The sequence below is a fragment of the Gossypium hirsutum genome, chromosome A08 (assembly GCF_007990345.1).
Source record: "Gossypium hirsutum isolate 1008001.06 chromosome A08, Gossypium_hirsutum_v2.1, whole genome shotgun sequence".
In the NCBI taxonomy this organism is placed as follows: Eukaryota; Viridiplantae; Streptophyta; class Magnoliopsida; order Malvales; family Malvaceae; genus Gossypium; species Gossypium hirsutum.
The window spans coordinates 105,633,998-105,655,130 of NC_053431.1; the positions used below are offsets into that span (position 1 = coordinate 105,633,998).

Genomic DNA, 21,133 nt, shown 5'->3' on the forward strand with positions numbered 1-21,133 from the left:
CGCCTCGAAGGACCTTATCGTTGTCGCAGTGTTTTGCGTCATGTCTATTGGCGAGCTAAGGGATGTTACAATTATCACTAGATTTAGCTTCTTCTTTTTTATCATCTCCATTTGCTTCCAAAAAGGTGTTAGTTCGTTGGTTGTTGACATCTCTTTGTTTTTTTTTATCAACTGTCTCACTATGTTTTTTTCTATATTATGAATCATAAGCAGGTAAAAGGAGAAAATATATAACAAATTTTAAAGAAATAATTTCAATCGTATTCACTTCAATAAAAGTCAATTTGTAATGTAAAATTATTTGTATTTTTAACTTTATATAAAGTGCATTGATATTTTTTTTAAAAATTATTGTAAAAGGAGTGGGATTGGTGCCTTATATGTGAGATAATATAAATTTTATATAATTTATAACGTAACCAACAATTCTATAATTTATTAGTATTTTTAACTTTATGTGGAGTGTATTCATATTTCTAGTATAAATTCACATTATTACTATATTAAGAATTTCGCTTTATTAAACGCTTACTAATTTTCTAATAATTATAAATAAATTCATAGAACATAAAATCATGGATTCATGCTTCATTCAAATAATTGATTACATGAATAACATGCTTTACATGCGATCAATATGCATTTTTTTTTCACAATTAAATCAACTTTAGCCTTTTGAAAATATTTAGATCTCACCTTTTTTTTTTATACAAGTTATTGATGCATGAGAATCTCAAACAACAGGAATATCAACAGCATTATACAAGTACCAAGACAACAGTAATAGTGACTGCCTCGCCAACCCTCGGCGCGCGAGCACCGTAATTGAGCGAGAATCAACACTAAAACAACAATCAAACTCAAATAATTACATGCGATATCTGCAAGTGAGACAAGTCAGTTGTAATATAATTTGTACAACAGGGTATAGGAGTACTTCGAGGATTGAATCCAAAAGAGTTGGCGATTAAGTGAATTCTAGCTACAAACATGCCAATAAAAAGTCTAACCAACTATTCACTATATACTATAGTACGGTAGGTTATTCAAGAATGGTGATAATACTAATTAATTATCTAAAAATTGCAAATGACTAAATTGTAAAGAAAACAAACTACACAACTATCAAATGAGAATAAATATGATAACAAAGAGTGGTTGGTTGATTTCCATGTGGTTGGTTGAATTTCAAATTAAGATCTAAATTGTTATTACTCCTAAATTGGCTCCATTTTACCTCTCGGCCTCAACTTTACCAATTTCAACAAATTAATCCAATTTATCTCTCGACCTCACCAACTAACCCCTAACTTATCAAATTGGTGTCCAATAAGATCTCTTCTCAGTCTCACTTATCTTGATTTTCCCTTAGGGGCATCAATACTAAGTTTTTAAGTCTATTCAATTTAGTCCAGTTTTGTAATTTAGTCCATGAACCAAAAATTAATTACCCAACATTTCCATCAACCAATCCCTAATATTTAGCTATTCGTACTCATATTGAAACACAAAATCAGTAAGAAATAAAATGAGAATAACATTAACTTAAACCTTAAGCAAATCAATAAAAACCCAAGCTTTCTTGCAAAAGCTTGGATATAAGAACAATGGCAGTAAGAAAAGTAAACAATAACACTAAAGAATGATTTTTAACAAAGAAAATGTAATAAAGATAAATGTAATTCAATTAATTAATTAGATTGTAACTACAAGAGGGTTTGAGAACTAGATAAGCAAATTGATCTTAGCTACAGTAGTAACTGACTAAAAGAAACCAAGAAACACCAGAAAAAAAAAAGAAATGAAGCCCTAGAATATAAAGAAGAAAACTAAACCCTCAAATATGAAGAGAATAATTCTAAAAACCTAAAAATGTGAAGTGTGTCCTTTGTTTCAGACAATTTGGCCTATTTCAACAGAGTTCACATACAAAAATATTGACCAAATTACCCTTAAATGTCTAATTTTGGTTGGGGGACATGTTGGACAAGGATTGCCCCTATGGTCATTTTTTGTCTCCCTCAACTGTAATATTGTGATACCTAGAACCAAGTATCGCAATATCAACTCTAGTCTTGAAATGGGGGTCCTTAGGTATCGGGATACCCTATGGCTTGTATCGCAATACCACTATAGTGGCTTGAACTTTCTTATTTCAACACTTTTAAGGGTATCATGACTTTCATGCTTCGATGTGATACCCCATTCTCGGTGATGTTCTCATTTAATTTGGGCCATCGTGGGCTCTCTACATCATCCACTAACCTCGTTAAATGCCTCGAATGCCAATTGGTCATCTTGGGTCTCAAAATATCATAAAACACACACTAATCACTTATTTATGCAAAGAACTGAAACTAAGTAAAAGCAAAACAAAGTCATATAAATTGCTCAAAAATAAGCTCTTTAAGCGTATTACGGAGCCTAATTTGACACATCAAATTATAGTAGATCAAATAGTAGGCACATGTTATGTTTATGGGAAACATGGAACATGCAGCACCACGACAATAATTGCAACAACGACCATGGGTATCAACAATGCGAACAACATCCATGTACGTAACTATCCTTAAGATTGTTGGAAAATATTACACCAAGTTGATGAATCTAAAATATGAGTTGAATAACTTGAAGCATGTTAAACATTGCCCTTAAAGATCTTTCGCTATAGCCTATCTTCCTAAGATTCAACAAGCTTTTCCTTTATAAAACGGGATCAGGAATCAACAATAGTTCACATTAGAAAAATACTCAACAATCTCAAAAGGATGAAAAAGACTAGCAAAAGGAGAAGGATAGAGCTTTTAAAGTGTATGTATTAAGAAAGTGAACTAGGATATTTACAGGACTTCAATTGGCTCAAAATAGCAAAGTAACTTGAGTAAAAAGTAGAATTTTTTTTTGGACAACGAGGAAAAAGTATATTTGACTTAGCTAAAAATAGTTTAAAAATAGTTCAACGAATCTGGACTTGGCTAAATATAGTTGTTGCTAGTTAAGTAATTTACTTTTCTTGTACTCTTAAAAACTTAGTAAAAAGATATCCAAAATAAATAAATAAAAAGCTTGGACACGACGACATATCATGCATAGGAGAAATCCACCAATTTACATTACATTAGCCTTTTAGGCCCAATTCTTGTATGCACGAATCCATTCTCTCAACTTGGTTCTTACCATCCCAATAAAATATATTGGCTTATAAACAAGGGCCTCAAGGTTTTTCTTGAGGAATTTTGAGATTTGATTCTTTTTAAATATCTCAATATTTCCAACATATTCAAGTCAGATCATATACACAACATGAATAGCATATCTAACTTATACTTAGTTGTACTATTTGTCACAAGTATTAGAATAATTAAACAATTACAAATCTAAAAATTCTAAATGGCATAATAAATATTCCTAACTATCAAATATGATGTTTATATTCAACAAACCTAAATATTTGTAAATAAAACAAAAGATATGTAAATGCTAAAGAATAAAAATAAATTAGACCTCACGAACTTGAAAAATTAAAACTTCTGTTCGGTCTATTTCTAATCTTAATATTTTTTATTTAAAGGTTAAAATTTTGCATAAATGCAAGGAAAAAAAACCAACCTTAATGAATTAAAGTAGTTTTTTTTAGGTTTTTGGGCAAGCCATAAACTTCAAGGGCATTTTTGGGCATATTCCCAACTTTTGTAAACTTCAAGTGCTAAAATAATTCATATAGATCTTTAATTCAAACATTGAAATAGGATTAAGTTAAGATTATTCAATAAATCCAAATCATAAAAACTTGTCAAAAATTAATCTTGTTGAGTGTTTTTGTGTATCCTCCTCATGGAAGCCAATTTCTTATTTATATGGCACAATTCCATGATTTGACGTATTATGATTTGGTAGGCCTCCATGCAAGTCAACACGTATCCTACTATAAAGTCAACACGTGTTTCCAGGACAGGGTTCGCCTGCATGGTGATGCGAATCCATGCAGGCGAACTGTATGGTAGCAAATACATATTAATAAGCTATGCTTTATTGACCGGATTGTAGGTTGTTACGGGAACCGAGTTGACCAGTCAGAGAATCGAGTCAAGGTGAATACATAACAAATCTCCAAGTTTCTTTTTCTACGAGTCTTTTGCTTATTCTACGAATAATCAAAAAATAAATCAAAATAAAATAGTTAAACACTTAAAACCTCAAAATTCAGGAAACTTCATAAATTAATTTGAATATATCTCTATACAGGTGCTCTATGGAATGTTACCAAAGTTATATAAAATTACCAAAATTGTGTCAAGATTATGAAAATCATGTTATCATATTAAGGAATAAAACGGTTGTAACAGTTAGTAGTTAACAGATTGAGTAGTTAGCAGTTAGTAGTTAGTTGATGTAGTTAGTCAACGATTAGTTATTAGTTAATCAGTTGTTACTAAATTGTATATATACCATAGCTTGTTATTCAGCCAGATATATGGAAAAAAATATCAGTCACTGTTGTGCATCATAGTTATTCTTAACATGGTATCTGAGCAATAGTAATTTTTTTTCCTTTTTTTCTTTCTTTCTTTGTATCTTATTCATGGCAACAGAGGATATCTCTGGCAATAATGATGAGAACAGTTAGTCATTTAATCCAACTGCTTCAACAGATGGCTCTTCTTTCAATCTGGTAGTGGTTTCTTAAGAAAGATCCAGTAATTTCCTAAGCATGACACCATAAAACTCGGTAAGCATAATTTTCTGTTATGGAAACAACAAGTTATGTTAATTCTTGAAGGGTATGGCCTACAAGACTTTGTTCTTGAAACAATTTGTGTTCCTCCGCAGTCAATTATTGATAACAATGGTAATGTGGTTGCCAACATGAGTTCTTGTTTCACAAACAGCAAGACAAGCTATTAGCTTTTTGGCTGTTATCCACTATTTGTGATGATATCTTGGTACATCTCACTGGTACCCGATCAAGCTTTGAGGTGTGGAGCACTATTTTGCGTCGTTTTTCTTCTAAGTCTACTTTGGCGATCTCTACTCTAAGAAATTCCTTATATTCTAAATAAAAAAAAGGGCAGTTAACTATTAAAGAATACTTGGCCAAGGTTAAAAGCATGTGTGACATTCTCCTGGCTGTAGGAAATGTAATTTCTAAGTAAAAACAGATTAGTATTATTCTTGTTGGTCTGCCAGTAGAGTACGAGTCTATTCGAATTGTGGCTTCTGTGATGGATGTTCCTCTTGATCTTCTTCCTAAAATGCTCATTAATTGTGAGACTCGACAGCAAGATTTGGTTTCAAGTGTGTCTCTTCAAGCGAGTGTTGCTTAGCAACGTGGTATTACTGATAACAGCACAAGTCAGTTTGATAAAGCTTCTAGGCTACCCTACAGGGGTAATTGTAGGTCCTCTCGAGGCAGTGATCAAGGTAAAAAGTTTGTTCATAATAAGCCTCAATGCTAGTTGTGTGGTCGGATTGGTCATACGGTACAGAAATGCTACTATCAATTTGATGAATCGTTTGAAGGTGTTTTCGATCAGTCTATGCAGATGCATTATCATCAGTTTCAAGGTTTTTCCAATTTTCCATATGGTGGACCTCATTGTTGTTCTCACAGTGGCAATGTGCAAGGTTCTAGTTTGCAAGCTAATGCAGTCTCCAAACAAGGACAGTTTCCCATGAGTCCCTTGAATGCAAAGGTTTGGTACCCCGAGTATCCAATTATGTTACTAATTATCTGGACAATTTATAGGAAGCAGCATAGTACACAGGTAACAACAAGCTTTTCATGGGGAATGTTGTGCCAGTACATGTGGCTCATAATGGCTCAAGCTTTTTTACAACTAATAGTAGAGTTTTTCATTTGAAAAATGTCTTGCGTGTTCCTCGCATTTGCAAAAACTTAATGTATGTTGCTCAATTTGCAAAAGATAATCAAGTTTATTTTAAGTTTCATCCTTTCATTGCTTTGTGAAGGATATCAAGACAGGGAGCATCTTGTTGGTCGGCCGCATTCATAATAGTCTATATCAATTTGATCTAGCAAACTCTCGAAGGTTCAGGACTACTTTATCTTCTCCAGCCACTGCTCATGCTGCTCATCTAGGGTCACATGTAACACCCCATACCCGTATCCTATGCCAAGGAGAAATAAGAGGTGTTACCTATCTTAAACTCATACTTACAACCAATTCTGAGTCTTCATGACTTGGAAAATTTAAAACTTTCTTAAACTTACCAATATATTCTTAATATGGGCTTACGAGGCCTAAAACACACATCAGAAATCATTCGGGACCAATTTGGGTCTTTTTTGCAACTATAGAAAAAATGTCACTTGACATAGGGCCACACACTCATGTGAAAGGGGCACACACCCGTGTGACCAACTTAACATGGTCGTGTTGATGGCCCGTGTGCTAGACCGCGCCCTTCACACGGTTGAGACACACTGCCGTGTCTTTGCCCGTATGTTTACTATCATGCATACTGACTTGAAATTTTTACGTGCGGGGGACACACGACTGGACAACACGCCCATGGTGCTGACCGTGTGTCACACATGGCCTAGACACACACCCGTGTGTCTAGCCATGTGGACAGAATCAGGCTATTTACTAAGCCTCTTTGCCACCCTTACTTACATAAAAGCAACCAATACCAAAACAAGCATAATTCCTATAACCAAATCAGCCACAATAGACATTCATCCAACCATGATAATGCATCTTTTATAAATTCAAAATGGATGTTAGCCATCATTTAAGGCTTAATACAAATTGAAGGGTTTCCAACCCAAGCCAATACATATGGCGAAACCTCAATGACTCAAAATAATAAAGTCTAAGTCCTATACATGTCATATTCAAAAATATAAACCCAACTATACCAAATGCTTCAGTTGATAATGTGATCAATATCTCTGACTTTCGGTGATCCTTGAGCTAGTTAGGTGGCACTGTAAGGAAATGAAAAGGGAAGGGAGTAAGCGTAACAGTTTAGCAAGTTGTATATAAGTAAGTAAACAACAACAATTTATCAATAATCAACATGCTCATAACATCAAGGTAGGCCTAAGCATAACTTACTCATTACCATCCATACAAGTCACATATTATATATTGAGCTTATATCTCATACGTACCAATTAGGTACCTGTACCACTCACAACACGGTTATACTTTCCTCGTTGAACCATTCAGAATACTACCGGATATTACATAACCCTTAAGCATAAGGTAAGGTGCCGATGCTATGTCCTAGACACAGGCTTACACTGGCTCATATCTCAAGTTGATGCCATGTCCCAAACATGGTCTTACACTGACTATCATCTCGTAGCCGATGCATGTCCCAGACATATCTTACACTGGATTATGTCTCGAGGCCGATGCATGTCCCAGACATGTCTTGCACTAGCCCTTATCTCAATACCGATGCCATGTCCCAGACATGGTCTTACACTGGCTCTCATAGTGTGGCTGATGCATGTCCCAGACATGTCTTACACTAGCTCACACACGAATGACCCAAATGCTATGGCATGAATATCAAATTTACTTCCTAAGGTTCCAATGGAAATTCTACTATCTCATTTATCATTATACATTCTCAATTTCACAATCAAGCAATTTATGTTGTAATAATTCAAGCACATATAATTAACAATGTAGTTGTATTATTTACATACAACTTACCTTGGATTACAAAATGTGGCGACTAGCTGGTTTAGTCGGTTTGCTTGGCTTTCCCCCGGTCTAGGTTCGGACTTAGTATTTCTTGATCTATAATAACAAAATGTACTTATTAAGTCACTTTATCAGCCTAAGCACTCAACAATTCACAATTGGGCTAAATGACCATTTTGCCCATAGATTTTTGCAAAATGACCATTTTACCCCTTGGCCTGAAAATTAATTTTTATCGAATTTATTTATCTCTCAAGACTATCTGAACCTGTTTAAATCTTATAGCAACTCCAAATTCCCACTATTTCACACATTTTTCATCTATTTTACAACTTATGCAAAAATGGTCCCTTTAAGTGTTTTCATGCTAACACCTTTCACGAAAGTTGTTTATGTCACACCCAAGACTCATATTCTTCCATAAAATTTTAGAAAACACCCTAGATGCTCTCATGGCTAAACCCGAGACTTTCAACTATTTTGCAAAATAGACCCCTCATTTGAAAGCTCATGCTTCAAGGGTCTCATAAGTACAAAAATCATTAACAAAGGACATGGAAATCACTTACTTGTGAGTGCTGCAAATTGCTAAAAATTTTAAGCTTTCAAAACCCCTTTAATGGCTGAAAATCAGTGGAGAAGAAAATGGGGAAATAGAATGATATCATCTTTCTTTTATTTTATTTCTTTTTGGTCAAAAATAAGTCACCAACTCCACCTACTCTTTGACTATCTTGATTCCCTTGTCTTATGGCCGGTCATCACCTATTCAATAGCCTAATTTCTCTTTAAAACTTCCCAATTTATGATACATGGCATTTTGGCACCCTTAGCTACCAGTTTAAGACTTTTGCATTTTATGTGATTTAGTCATTTTTCTCAATTAAGCTCACAAATGCTAAAATTACTTCACCAAATTTTTCATGCACTATTACAAAAACATGCTATAAAATCAAAATAATAATAAAATAATCTACTCGACTTTGGATTTGTGGTCCCGAGACCACTATTTTGACTAGACCTTAAATCGGGCTGTTACAATACATGTTTCTCGTCATCTTATTTTTTATTTGTGGTACAAATGCCTCGGCCACCCTTGTAATAAAATTGTCACTGTAATTCTTGAAAAGAATAATATAGTTTCCAACAGTTGTAAGTTGAGTTCAATCTGTTCAGCATGCCAACTTGGCAAGTTTCATAAGCTTCCTTTTTCTCCTTTTACTACTGTATATTCAGGTCTGTTTAAGCTCATTGTTTCTGATCTTTGGAAGCCAGCTTCTGTGGCGTCTGAAGGTCACTCTTATTATGTCTCATTTGTTGATGCACACTCTAGATACACTTAGTCGTATCTTATTAAATACAACTCTGAGTTTCTTGAGAAATTTCTTCATCTACAAAAGTTTGTTGCAGTTTAATTTGGCTGTCACATAATGATCCTTTCAAACTGATTGGGGGGAGAGTTTCGTTCCTTTCCAATATTCCTTTTTCAGCTTGGCATTCACCATAGTCTCTCTTGTCCTCATACCTCTGAGCAAAATGGTTTGGTGGAGAGAAAGCACAAACATATCGTTGATACTGGGATGACTTAGTTAGCTCAAGCCAGTGTCCCTATGCATCTTTGGGCTCATGTCTTCATCAGTGCTGTCTATCTCATTAACAGGCTTTTCATACATGTTCTCAATGGAAGGTCTCCTTATGAATTCCTGCATAAAGCTCTGCTTAACTATATGCACTTTAGGGTTTTTGGTTGTAGGTGCTATCCATACTTCAGGCCATTTAACACTCATAAGTTGTAGTATTGATCTAGGCCCTGTGTGTTTCTTGGTTATAGTCTTATTTACAAAGGGTACAAGTGTCTTGATGACACTGGTAAGTTCTTTATCTCTCAGCATGTGGTGTTTGATGAAGCCTGTTTTCCCTCTGCTGCTTCTGTTGGCTCATGTAGTAGCTGGGTATCTTCTGGTTTTCAACCTCAGTTCCAACATCAATAATCTTATGTACCAGTTGTGGTCTCTCCTTTGCCTCAGCCTAATCTTGGTGCGCCCCCTATGCCTATTCCTTCAAGATCCACTAACTTGTAGTTGAGGTCTGCTGCTGACATCGTGCCAGGCAATACAACTAGCAGTTCTAGACCTACTCCATCTTTTCATCCTTTCTCTTCATCTCCTCATGCTGAGGCTTCTCCAAGGGACTCACAAGCGGTGTTTATCAACTATTAGGTTGTTATGGCATTGGATGACCCTCCTATTAACTCATCCCATGTAGAATAGGTCCAAAAGTGGTGTTTTTAAACCAAGGGTGTTTTCTGTAGAGTTAGCTGTCACTGAGCCTGTCATAATTGAGGAGGCTTTGTCGAGCAAGGAATGGGCACTGGCAGCTCAGCAAGAATATGATGCTTTGCTAAGAAACCAAACATGGGACTCGGTTCCCTTACCCGCTAACAGGAAAGTTGTAGGTGCAAGTGGGTATTTAAGTTTAAATGCCATTCGGATGGCACTATCACTCGATACAAGGGTCATTTGGTGGTCAAAGGGTATCTTCAGGAAGCAGGAATTGATTTTCACGAGACCTTCAGTCCAGTTGTCAAACCAATAACTATTTGAGTTGTCTTAACTTCGGCAGTGAAATTTGGCCGGCAGCTTAGGCAGATTGATATTAATAATGCCTTTCTTAATTGTGACTTATCTGAGGAAATTTACATGGTACAGCCTCCTGGTTTTGAGCAAAAACATGGTTATCAAACTTTGGTATGCAAACTGAAAAAGGCACTGTATGGTCTTAAGTAGGCTCTCAAGGCTTGGTTCTCAAAACTGAAAGATTTCTGGCTTGCTTCTCACTTCGTTCTAGCCAAGTCGGATGGTTCTCTTTTTGTTAGAAGAGTTGAGGGTGTGCTTTTGTATGTTCTTGTGTATGTGGATGACATCATTGTCACTAGTAATTATCAAGGTAGTATTGATGATTTTGTCACAACTTTGGATAGAAAGCTTTCATTGAAGGATTTGGGGCCTCTTGGTTGCTTTCTTGGAATTGAAGTTCTTTCTACTACTGAGGGGTTGTTTTTGAATCAGCACAAATATGTTCTTGATCTTTTAAAAAGAGCTCAAATGGATCAAGCAAAAGGCTCTCCTACACCTATGGTTACTTTAACAAATTTATCACAACATGTTGGTAGTGCAATTGAAAATGCATCTAACTACAAGAGTATTGTGAGAGCTCTGCAATATGTGGTCATTAGCAGGCCTGATATTACATTTTTTGTCAATAGAGTTTGTTAATTCATGCACAAGCCTCTAGACCAACATTTTAAGGCTGTAAAATGTATTCTTAGGTAACTTCAAAGTACGGTGGATTATGGTCTTCATTTTACTGCAGCTCCCAACTTGGATTTAGTAGGATACTCAGATGCAAATTGGGGAACTGATATGGATGATAGGAGGTCTACTACAGGGTTTTGTGTGTTCCTTGGTGGGAATCCTGTGGCCTGGGGGTCCAAGAAGCAGCAAGTTGTCTCCAGGTCAACTGTATAAGCTATATATCGCGGCCTTGCTCATACTGTTACTAAAGTAGTTTGGCTAGAATCTCTCTTGTCTAAGTTGCATGTCTTTCCTTCTAGAAAAGCTGCAGTCTAGTGTGATAATTCTGGAGTTGTTGCTGGAAAGTTAACTGTAGGGCATGTTCCAGCACAAGAACAAATAGCGGATGTTTTCACCAAACCCTTGTCAGCTCCTTTGTTCACAAAGTTTAGGTCGCATCTCAAAGTTATTGCTAAATGTGAACAAACCGCAGAAGTTAGGAAGATGGAGGCATATTAAAGAATAAAGCGGTTGTAACAGTTAGTAGTTAGTTGATGTTGTTAGTCAAAGGTTAGTTATTAGTTAATCAGCTGTTACTAAATTGTATATATACCATAGCTTATTATTCAGCCAGATATACAGAAAAAATATCAGTCACTTTTGTGCATCATAGTTATTCTTAACATATCATGATATAAGTAGCCTAAGAAAAAAAATTTTGAGATAAATACATATATGTTTATTTTACTTTATTAACTCAAGTTCTTAGACTGAAATTGAGTCAAAATGATTGTCAGTAATCTGCAATTCTATCGAAACATTTAAGCATTTTATCCATATTTACAGTTCAAGGTAGTAAAAGTATTTAGGCTAAAATTGGCCTCTCGTAAGAAAAGCAGTAATTAACAACGCTTTCATGGCATTTTGAGGTATAATGTCGCATTCTCTCTGCATATTATGTTGTATTTCACCAGCTGAATTGTAATTATTTTTGCTTGATTACAAACTTTGCACCTCAATTTTTGTTCAGCTGAAACATTTTATCGGTAATGGTAAATAATAAATTGCTCCTAATATTATTCTCTTCATTTCATAGAAGCTGTAAATTATGGAAGAAAACGATTCTAAACCGAAGTACTTATTGTCCAAACCACTATTAGACTTGCAGCTTGAACCCAATATAAGTTTACAAAGTGCTCCAAGAAGTGGGCTCAAATGTATGCGAGAAAGGCTCGAAAGTCGAAATTGTAAAATTAGAAAGAAAAAGAAAAAAGTCTCAATCATTCCATCGTTGATATGACCCACCACACCACATAGGTGAAAAAATATGTTAATTAAAATTTATATAAGAAATTTTTTGAAATGTGAGGTATTGATGGGAATTAGAGGTGATTATGGGCCGGGTCAGGCCAGGTTTGGGTCGGGTCCAGATAAAATTTTAGGGTTTAGAGTTTAGGGTTTAGGGTTTTACCCAGACAAAATTTTAGGCCCGTTTACTAGGCCCGGGCTCGGCTCGGCCTGGCCCGAAATATGGGCCTAAAATTTTGTCCAAGCCCGGCCCGAAATAAAATTACTAAGCCCGAGCCCGGCCCGGCCCGGCCCATATTAAATTTTTTTCTTATTTCATTAAATAAAAAAATTTAAAAATATAATAAATTAAATATATTTAAAAACATAAAAATAAATATTAAAACAAATAAAAATAATACTAAAACAATTCTTAAAACAATACACAAATAAACAATAAAATAAAAAATTGTTATATTAAAAATTTAAAATAATTAAAAATAAAATAAAAAATATATTAATATATAATTCGGGCCGGGCCGGGCTCGGGCCAAAAAACTCTTACCCGAGACCTGACCCGTTTTCTAAACGGGCCTCATTTTTTCCCAAACCCATTTTTCGGGCCTATATTTTTACCCAAACCTTCCCATTTTTCGGGCGAGCATTCGGGGCCGGGCCGGGCCGCTCGGCCCATGATCAGCTCTAATGGGAATTTGGGTAAAACATATATTAATATTTACACATTTTACATTTGTTTAAATCCTACCCGAATTGAATATAGGATTCAAAATTCGGTCAAGCTCTCCGATATTTATATGGTAACCTAAGCTTTTTCTTAAGCTTACCCATATTTATACTATTATTTAAATTATTGACTAAGGTTAATGTCATGGATCAATTGGATACCAACTTAATTTAAGAAATTTTTTAAAACATCCTTTCATATATAAAATAAGTTATATTGTTCAACGGTACTTTAGTCGTTTTATTTAAAAAATAATGAAAAATATGTAGATGATAGGATTTAAACCCATGCCAATTGCATTAGAAAACTCTTAAATTTACTACTAACCACGACTTTAATTTTACATTTTTTATACATTTTAATTTGATTATGCACATCTTATTACCTCCATCAAATTGCATATATAGATAATGTTGTTGATTGAGTTGGTGTCATAAATTAACTCGACACCAACTCAATTAGATTGATGAAACACCATGATAAACGATTGTATTCATTTAGTATTTTTAAGTTGATGTATTTATGTGTTTAAATTTCACTTTACTCACAATTTAATTTATTTTTTTATTTTAATATTGTATATATTTCATGTGTTACTATTAATTAGGTTCAAATTATACGTTTTATTATTTATTGTATGTCATTTTTAAACATATCTTTGTGTTCTAAATCCATGATTTCTACACATATACACGTGCAATAGAATTTCTAATTATTTTTATTTATTTTAAAAATGTATAATAATTTTAATTTTAATTTTAATATTTAATATTTTTATTTATTAAAACTTTATAGACAAATTAGCATATTTTTTAATGTTTATATTATAATAGTATATATTATTACATATATAATATAATATAAACTTAGAAAGGAAAGGGGCAGCTCAAGCCTTATATCTTTAAGTTTTAGTTCGAGCAATATTTCAAATAGACCTATTTTTTTTCAAGTTTATTTTTGTCTAATATTTTTGCCTAACCCTCTAATTTTTAGATGGGACTTTGGGCTTGAGTGTTTACTTAGCCTTTGAACTGGGTCTACTACTATTTGTGAGTTTTTATTAATTTTATATAAAATTATAAAAGGACAAAAATACCATCATAATGATATAATTTATTAAATAAAAAAAATTATTTTTAGTAATTTTTTAACTGAATTAATGCTTGAATAGTTTGTCACGCCATTTCTGTAAGAGATCTTAAGTCTAGTATAGATCAAACACCTTACTAAATTGATGTTATACTCTCAGGAAAAACTCGAACGACCTTCAACAAAAACTATACCTAAAACCAACACAAGTGGATAGGTAAGAATACCTAGAGGCATAAGACATCTCTCTTTAAGGCTCCTTTTGTTTGCAGGTAAAATATTTTCCGGAAAATGATTTCTGGAAAATGATTTTCTGGAAAATAATTTTTGGAAAATGATTTACTTTTCTGGTGTTTGGATGAATCTGTGTAAAATATTTTCTGTTGTTTGGCAAATTTCCTGAAAATATTTTCCTAAAGAGCTGTTTTATAATAAAAATTTATATATTTAAAGAATTTATTATCTTTTCTTTGTTTGATTGAATTTATTTTATATATATATATATTAATACATTTATATTTTAAATTGTTTTTAACATGTATTGCAATGATTTATTTATAAATAAATAAATTATTTTAAATATATAATAATACTCAATTATTAAACTAGAATATTAACCGTTCTAAATTGAAAACAACCAAAGTCAAATAATTATTTGTAATTGTGTTATAAAAAAATAAAAAACAAGGATTGAATAATTATAAATTAGCTTCCAAACCACAATTAATACTAGAAATTAATAATATTATCCAAATGCATAATTAGTATTACACTACATGATAACAACAACATTATCCAAGTGCATAACTAATATTACACCATATGATAACTAATATTACAGCACATTATAACAACATTGTCCAAGTGCATAACTAATATTACACCACATTATCAATATCTTCAACCTTAAGAAAATTTTTGAAGCCAAATTTTTCTATGCTTCTTTCTTTTAACTAAAAAAGCTTTTGCCTCAGATTCATGACTCACTAAATAATCAAACACAGAACAAAGGAAGTCATCATCAAATCTTTCTACCTCCATTGACATCACTTCTTTGTAAAGATGAGGTGTCTTATCCGCAGTAAATTGTTTCAAAACATTAGCAATTTCGCCAAGTTGTTCACTCACAAGTTTAATTTGTTCATCTTCGACACTTTCTTGAGCCTTTTTTCTTTTACGTTTGGATGTGCCAGATGAAGATACATTTGTTCTTACCTCTTCAGTCGCTTCATTCTCGCAGTCTATAGGCACTGAACCTATGTTATCATCATCCAAATCTATGTCAGCAAATGTTCGGGCAAAACTCCCTGTTGCCATATCCTTGCCAACAACCAAAGCCATTTCATCATAATGATCAATGCTTTTATTCAAAAATGGTTCATACTTCTTGTGTGCCTGTTGGATATTATATAAAATTAGAATAACAAGTAAAAAATAATTGAAATATACTTAACATATACATACATATATTACCATTACTGTTACATCATATGTCGCTCTATCACATGTGATCATTTTCATGTTATCATCCCATCCAAAACCATTTTCACCCTGAATTGTGCATATAATCTGCCACTGTTTCTTTACAGTCCTCAAATGATTTTCCACATGTTCTGCATCGCATTGGACTTGAAATTTTTCAAAAATAGCTTCGACAACTCGATTAATAGAAGCTGCTTTGAAAGTATTAGAAGGTTTATTTCCTTTCTGGGCCTCCTCAGCTAAAATTTCAAGAAAAAGATGTTCCATCGGTTTTGTCTACCTGAATTGCTTGGAGGTTCCTTCTTGGTTGCCCTTACCCATTCTACATTAATAATTGTCATTGTCAATCATTTCAATATCCAACAAGCTTAAAACATAATAAATTCAATATCTAACAAACTTGAAACATAATCAATATCTAACAAAATCAAGACATAATAATTTTAGAATCCAACAAACATAATAAACTAAAATTTCAGAATCTAACATTAACAAAAAAAATTTAATAAAACATACATAATATAGAAACTACAACCCTAAGCCCTAAACCTACATAATATTTCTAGCCCTATAATCAGTCCACATAGTTTGTGCAATTTCATCTCTCTTAGCAGACCACTCTCTTGCTTCTTCTCTTTCTTCTCGCTCCGTAAGAGTTGATATTATCAAATCAGACTCAGGCTCCTCGTATAATTCTTGATTAAGTAAATCACTAGGATCAACTCCCATGATATGATTATGAATGATGCAACAAGCCAAAACTATATCTACTTGAGTTTGAAAATTCCAAAATGGTTCAGCATCTAATACACGAAACCGTTTCTTCAAAATCCCAAAAACACGTTCAATAGTGATTCGCAATGATGAATGACGAAGATTAAAGAGTTCCTTTTCATTTTCAGGCCCCTGAGCACTAAACTCTTTTAAATGATATCGAACACCACGATATGGGGTAATATATCCATTACGAATGCCATATCCAGCATCAGCAAGATAATATTTACCTACAATTTGACAAAACATAATTATTACTAATAAATTATGAGCTTAGTAGAACTATTTGGTATTTAATGTTTTATAATTCTTACCTTCCGGAATTTTTAATCCTCTTGGGCGTGAAAGTGCATCAATTAAAATACGAGAATCATGTGCACTACCTTCCCAACCAGCTAGAACATAGGAAAATTTCAAATCAAATGTAATGGCAGCCAATACATTTTGTGTCGTCCCCCCTTTACGGCTACGAAATCTTCCTTGAATGTTAAGTGGAACGGATGCACGAACATGAGTTCCATCTAATGCTCCAATACAATCTTTAAAATAAGGATAAAACCTTGGATTGTTTCTAATTTCACTAGGAGTTGACTCATCAGGTAATCTAATAACTAGCTTATACAATTTCAAAACAGCTCTCAATACAACCCTAAAGTAACGGTGAATTGTCTCAGTTGATCTATAATATCTAGATCCTATCACTCGAAACCTTACATTATGACCAATTATATGTAAAAATATAACTACTTGCTCCCTAATATTCATCGATTTAGTTGATTGTAACAAATTATTTCTACTAAGAATATCACACAAATTAAAAAATGCAACCAGTCTCATCCTTATCATATCAATACAATGCCGGTCATCACTATATAAAATACTATTAATATAATTTTCTCTTTCATAATCTCGATTTACACGAGGGTGAGAAGTAATTTCTTTCCTAGTTTTTAATTTTTTATCCAGAGAGCCCCAAAAGCTAAAACTGAAGCCACGACTCCAACAATTGCATTTTGATGTTGATTACGATCCATCTACACAAAATAATATCACACAAATATTTGATCACTACAAAAAATACATAAACTTTTCATAAGGGCACATATATGACAAAAGTTATCTTGTCTAAAGTGCATACATATATATATAAGTTTCTCAAGCAATGACTCAAGCAATGCCTAAAGTTACCATGACTAAAAAGAATAGAGTTAACTAACCAAACCCAACATAAATAATAACAAAAAAAGGCATAATTCAAGACATATTTATCATAATCTGTAGTACCAAATAGAACAAATTTTGCATCCTACACATATTTGTGGTTATTATATTTTATTTTCCAATTAGTGAATATTTTTAAATATTATAGAATAAATATATATTTTTAAAAAAAATTAAGAAAACTGATAAATAAACGATTTTATTCAATTTGGTTATATACAATATTCAATTGAACTTGATCTCTATTCTTAATAATAAGACTACATGCGTACATATGTATGTATGTTTTTTAAAGATCAATTTAAGCTACCAATAGTTGTTAGATTATGGCACAATTATAATGGCAGTGGAAAAAAACCCAATGGACAAACAATGGCACCTACTTGGAACCTTTACTATAATATATATATATATATATGGTTTCATTTTTTGTTTCTGCTATTAACAAAATGAGATTGACAAAAATTTTCAATTGAGACCATTACAAGTTAATTTTGTGATGATAACAATAGTAGACCAAAAGACAATTGAACTACCGATTGCTTAAGGGAAAAAACTACACACTTTTACATGACTTTTTTTTTAATCATAAATCATATTTTAAAATGATAAATCTAGTAAGCATATTCAGACACTGCCAATAACCATGAACTTAAAAAATAAAATATATATTATTTGAATTATTGTTTTTTTTTGCTAGTACAACAACTATGAAAGCTGCATAAAAACAAAGTAATCAGCAGGTACAAAATGACCCATCCTAAAAACATTAACATAGACAGATCGCAACAAACAGAACCTTAAAATCCCAAATTACACCTATCTGTTGAACAAACCTCAAACCAGACAAAAATCTAATTCCCACAAGTCACTCTAGGTGATTGTTTCCATGCTATTCCAAGTTCTCACTTTAAAGCTTCCAATCTTTGTAGCTTTGAATGCAATGGCCATCATAAGATACCTTAAAAATACCTCTTTGTTATTCAAAATTTGAAGCTTAAACAGTTACAAATGATTAAAAGTAGTAAGTAAAGTTCGTCCTCAATAATTATCAATTCAGACAAAATGACAAAAGAAAAAATAGAGATAAAAAATAAAGAAAACCACTACTACTTTTAACAGCATTTTAGTCATATAACTTGCAAAGGCATACTGCCTAAACACAAATAAACTCAGAAATAAACTGCATACTGCCTTGTGTTTCTTGTGTAATAGTCTAAATTTTAAGCTATTTATCAACTGTTTTTTTTCCTGCAGATCAAAATGGAATTAGTCTATATATCACTAAAAGATATCTATCTTGTAAAGACTATTAGTTGAGGTCCCTCGTTAGATTTTGTACTATGTTGTTAGCTTTGGAACGGCCATAGAATCATTTTAACTTGATTTGTAGATTCCATAAAAATGAATTTACTGCCTTTCCTAAATTAATCATATAACGTTTTGAAAATTTGAAGATTTCCAAATTGGAATTTTAGAATTTCAAGCACCTGGAATAGGATATATGTAACCTGTATTTTTTTATATCCTTTAAAATTCTATACTCCATGAAGTCTTAAGCATGTGGAGGGGTTGTACCCTCCACACCTTATTAGGATTTTTTAGTGGAAGCTTGCTGGGTATTTTTCTTTAAGAGTAAGCTCCTCTGAATTGAGCTCCCTTTCCCTCTGCTAGTTTGTCAAGATCGTTAATCAGCATCTCTAAGTTCATCACTATGGCATTAATGTTTCCACAAATGTCTTTGTTTCATGATTTAAGGAGTTTTTTTTTTTTTGACAACTTCCAAGTGATAATCAACTAACCTCATTTAACTTAAACAAATGGAGATAAGCATATATAATTTTAAACTGCTTAAAATCCAGAAATAGAAAATCCAGTCAATAACCTTCAATTCAATGTTTTAAACTGTCACATGAAAAAAAAAGCAGATTGTAGAGATGGGGTAAGTGGGTATTAGCAGAAAAGGGAAAAACAAGAAGCCTAAGCGTGAGGTTTTTGGTGTATTTGTCTAAACCCTTAAATGCTCCTGTCCTCTGTATATTTGCTTAAATAACGTTTTTACACTTTCAATTAAAGATGAAGAATGGAAGAAGAAGAGGAGAAAGGTTACCTGGATGAGAAGATGAAGAACGACGCAAGGATGATACCAGTTGTATACGAAAGAGAAAGCACCTAAGACCGAAAAGCTACCATTAGAAGAGATTATGCGAAAGGAAAAATGAAAGAAGAAGAACAGAAGAAGTAAAAGTAGAAAATACCTGGATGGATGAAGAAGAAGGAAGATGAACGGCGCAAGGGAAAGTGAGAGTTTGGAAAATGTCTTACGGAAAAAAAATCCGTAAGACATTTTACATAAAAAGCATCCCATTTTACCGTGTTTCTGAAAACGTTTTACTTATGTAAAATATTTTCATGTAACCAAACAGCGTAAAATTAGGAAAACATTTTCCGGAAAATGTTTTCATGGTTACCAAACACAGCATAAGTAACTCCGCAAATAGCCCTATATAACTTCAAGAGAAGGGATGTTTCCTCGCAAAGAGGTTGCAGTCACCAAGCTTGGGCCATTGTTTACCAGAAACACAAGTTAAACAAACAAATTAAATCAAATATGTAAAATAAAATACAACTAAGGATATGTATGTAATTTGCTTAAACATAAACTCTCTAAGGTAAAAATAAAATATTTACCATGTAAGTTACAATAATTTACTTTTTTTTAGTGACTTATATTAAATAACTCTAAATTTAGACATTAATAAAATAGTTGCGCGTTATTAGTTTTTAAAGACATACAAAGGTTATTATATGCCCAACCATATATGATATTATCTCTAATTTAATTTAACATGTTTACAGTTTTTTCCTAAAATTGTACTTATTTTTAAGTAAGTTAATTAAAGTTAAATTAAATTAGAGATGATATCATATATAATTGGTTTCTATATCTTTAAAAATTAATTATGTGCTACTATTTTATTTGTGCCTAAAAGACTTATTTTTTTACAACTTTCTTAAAAAAATAATTTCCTTAAAAAATTATAAATAGATTATTCTCTTGAAATATTTCAGTAATTTTTCATTAATGAAGTAAAGCAGCCAGAAAAAGGAAGGCAACAAATTATTGAACAAAATCAACACACAAAAAAAGCTAATTATGTTCCCACATTTAAACCCTAAAATATTAATGAAAACCAGTTGGTGAAGGCTTCAACCTTGGGTGATAATTAGCATGCCAGCCTTCATTCCACCGGCTCAATGAAAAAAGATTGTATGAAATAGGGGTGCCACATCATTCTATATATTTTCTAATTATTTAATGATATTTTAATAATTTTTTTATGTCATAAATAAATTTAGTAATTTTTTTAACCTGAACCCAAACCCTAAATCCTAAACTTGGTCTTTTGATTTAGGGTTTGGGGTTCAAATTTCAAAGTTCGAGATTTAGGTTCTAAGTTTAAAGTTCGGGGTTCAAGTTAAAAAAATTATCAAAATTATATATCAATAACATGGAAAAAATTGTTGAAATGTCATTAAGTAATTGAAAAGAGTTA

At 32.7% G+C, this 21,133-nt stretch overlaps 1 protein-coding gene across 4 annotated transcripts; it reads right to left on the reverse strand.

The window, feature by feature from the left end:
- Positions 1–14,822: 14,822 nt before the first annotated feature.
- On the reverse strand, positions 14,823–20,044 carry LOC107886019 (putative nuclease HARBI1). 4 transcript variants are annotated; one of them, XM_041074335.1, is made up of 5 exons: positions 19,835–20,030; positions 19,687–19,748; positions 16,670–17,389; positions 15,573–15,903; positions 14,823–15,494 (listed from the first exon to the last, which is right to left on the reverse strand). In XM_041074335.1, the coding sequence occupies exons 4-5, from the start codon at positions 15,846–15,848 to the stop codon at positions 15,006–15,008; spliced, it is 765 nt and encodes a 254-aa protein (XP_040930269.1). In that variant the 5' UTR covers positions 15,849–15,903; positions 16,670–17,389; positions 19,687–19,748; positions 19,835–20,030; the 3' UTR covers positions 14,823–15,005. The 4 variants fall into 4 exon arrangements, 3 of the variants coding, with proteins under 3 accessions (XP_040930269.1, XP_040930268.1, XP_040930267.1); XM_041074334.1 differs by lacking the exon at positions 16,670–17,389 and having other exon boundaries at positions 19,835–20,029; XM_041074333.1 differs by lacking the exons at positions 14,823–15,494; positions 15,573–15,903 and adding an exon at positions 16,087–16,585 and having other exon boundaries at positions 19,835–20,044.
- Between the last annotated feature and the right edge of the window lie 1,089 nt (positions 20,045–21,133).

What these genes read in the sequence shown, in the direction of transcription:
- LOC107886019 (XM_041074333.1), bottom strand. Translation starts at nt 17,201, where the DNA reads ATGATAAGGATGAGACTGGTTGCATTTTTTAATTTGTGTGATATTCTT. An exon ending in AGGATTAAAAATTCCGGAAG is followed by an intron (nt 16,586 to 16,669) that starts GTAAGAATTATA and finishes GTCAAATTGTAG; the next exon opens with GTAAATATTATCTTGCTGAT.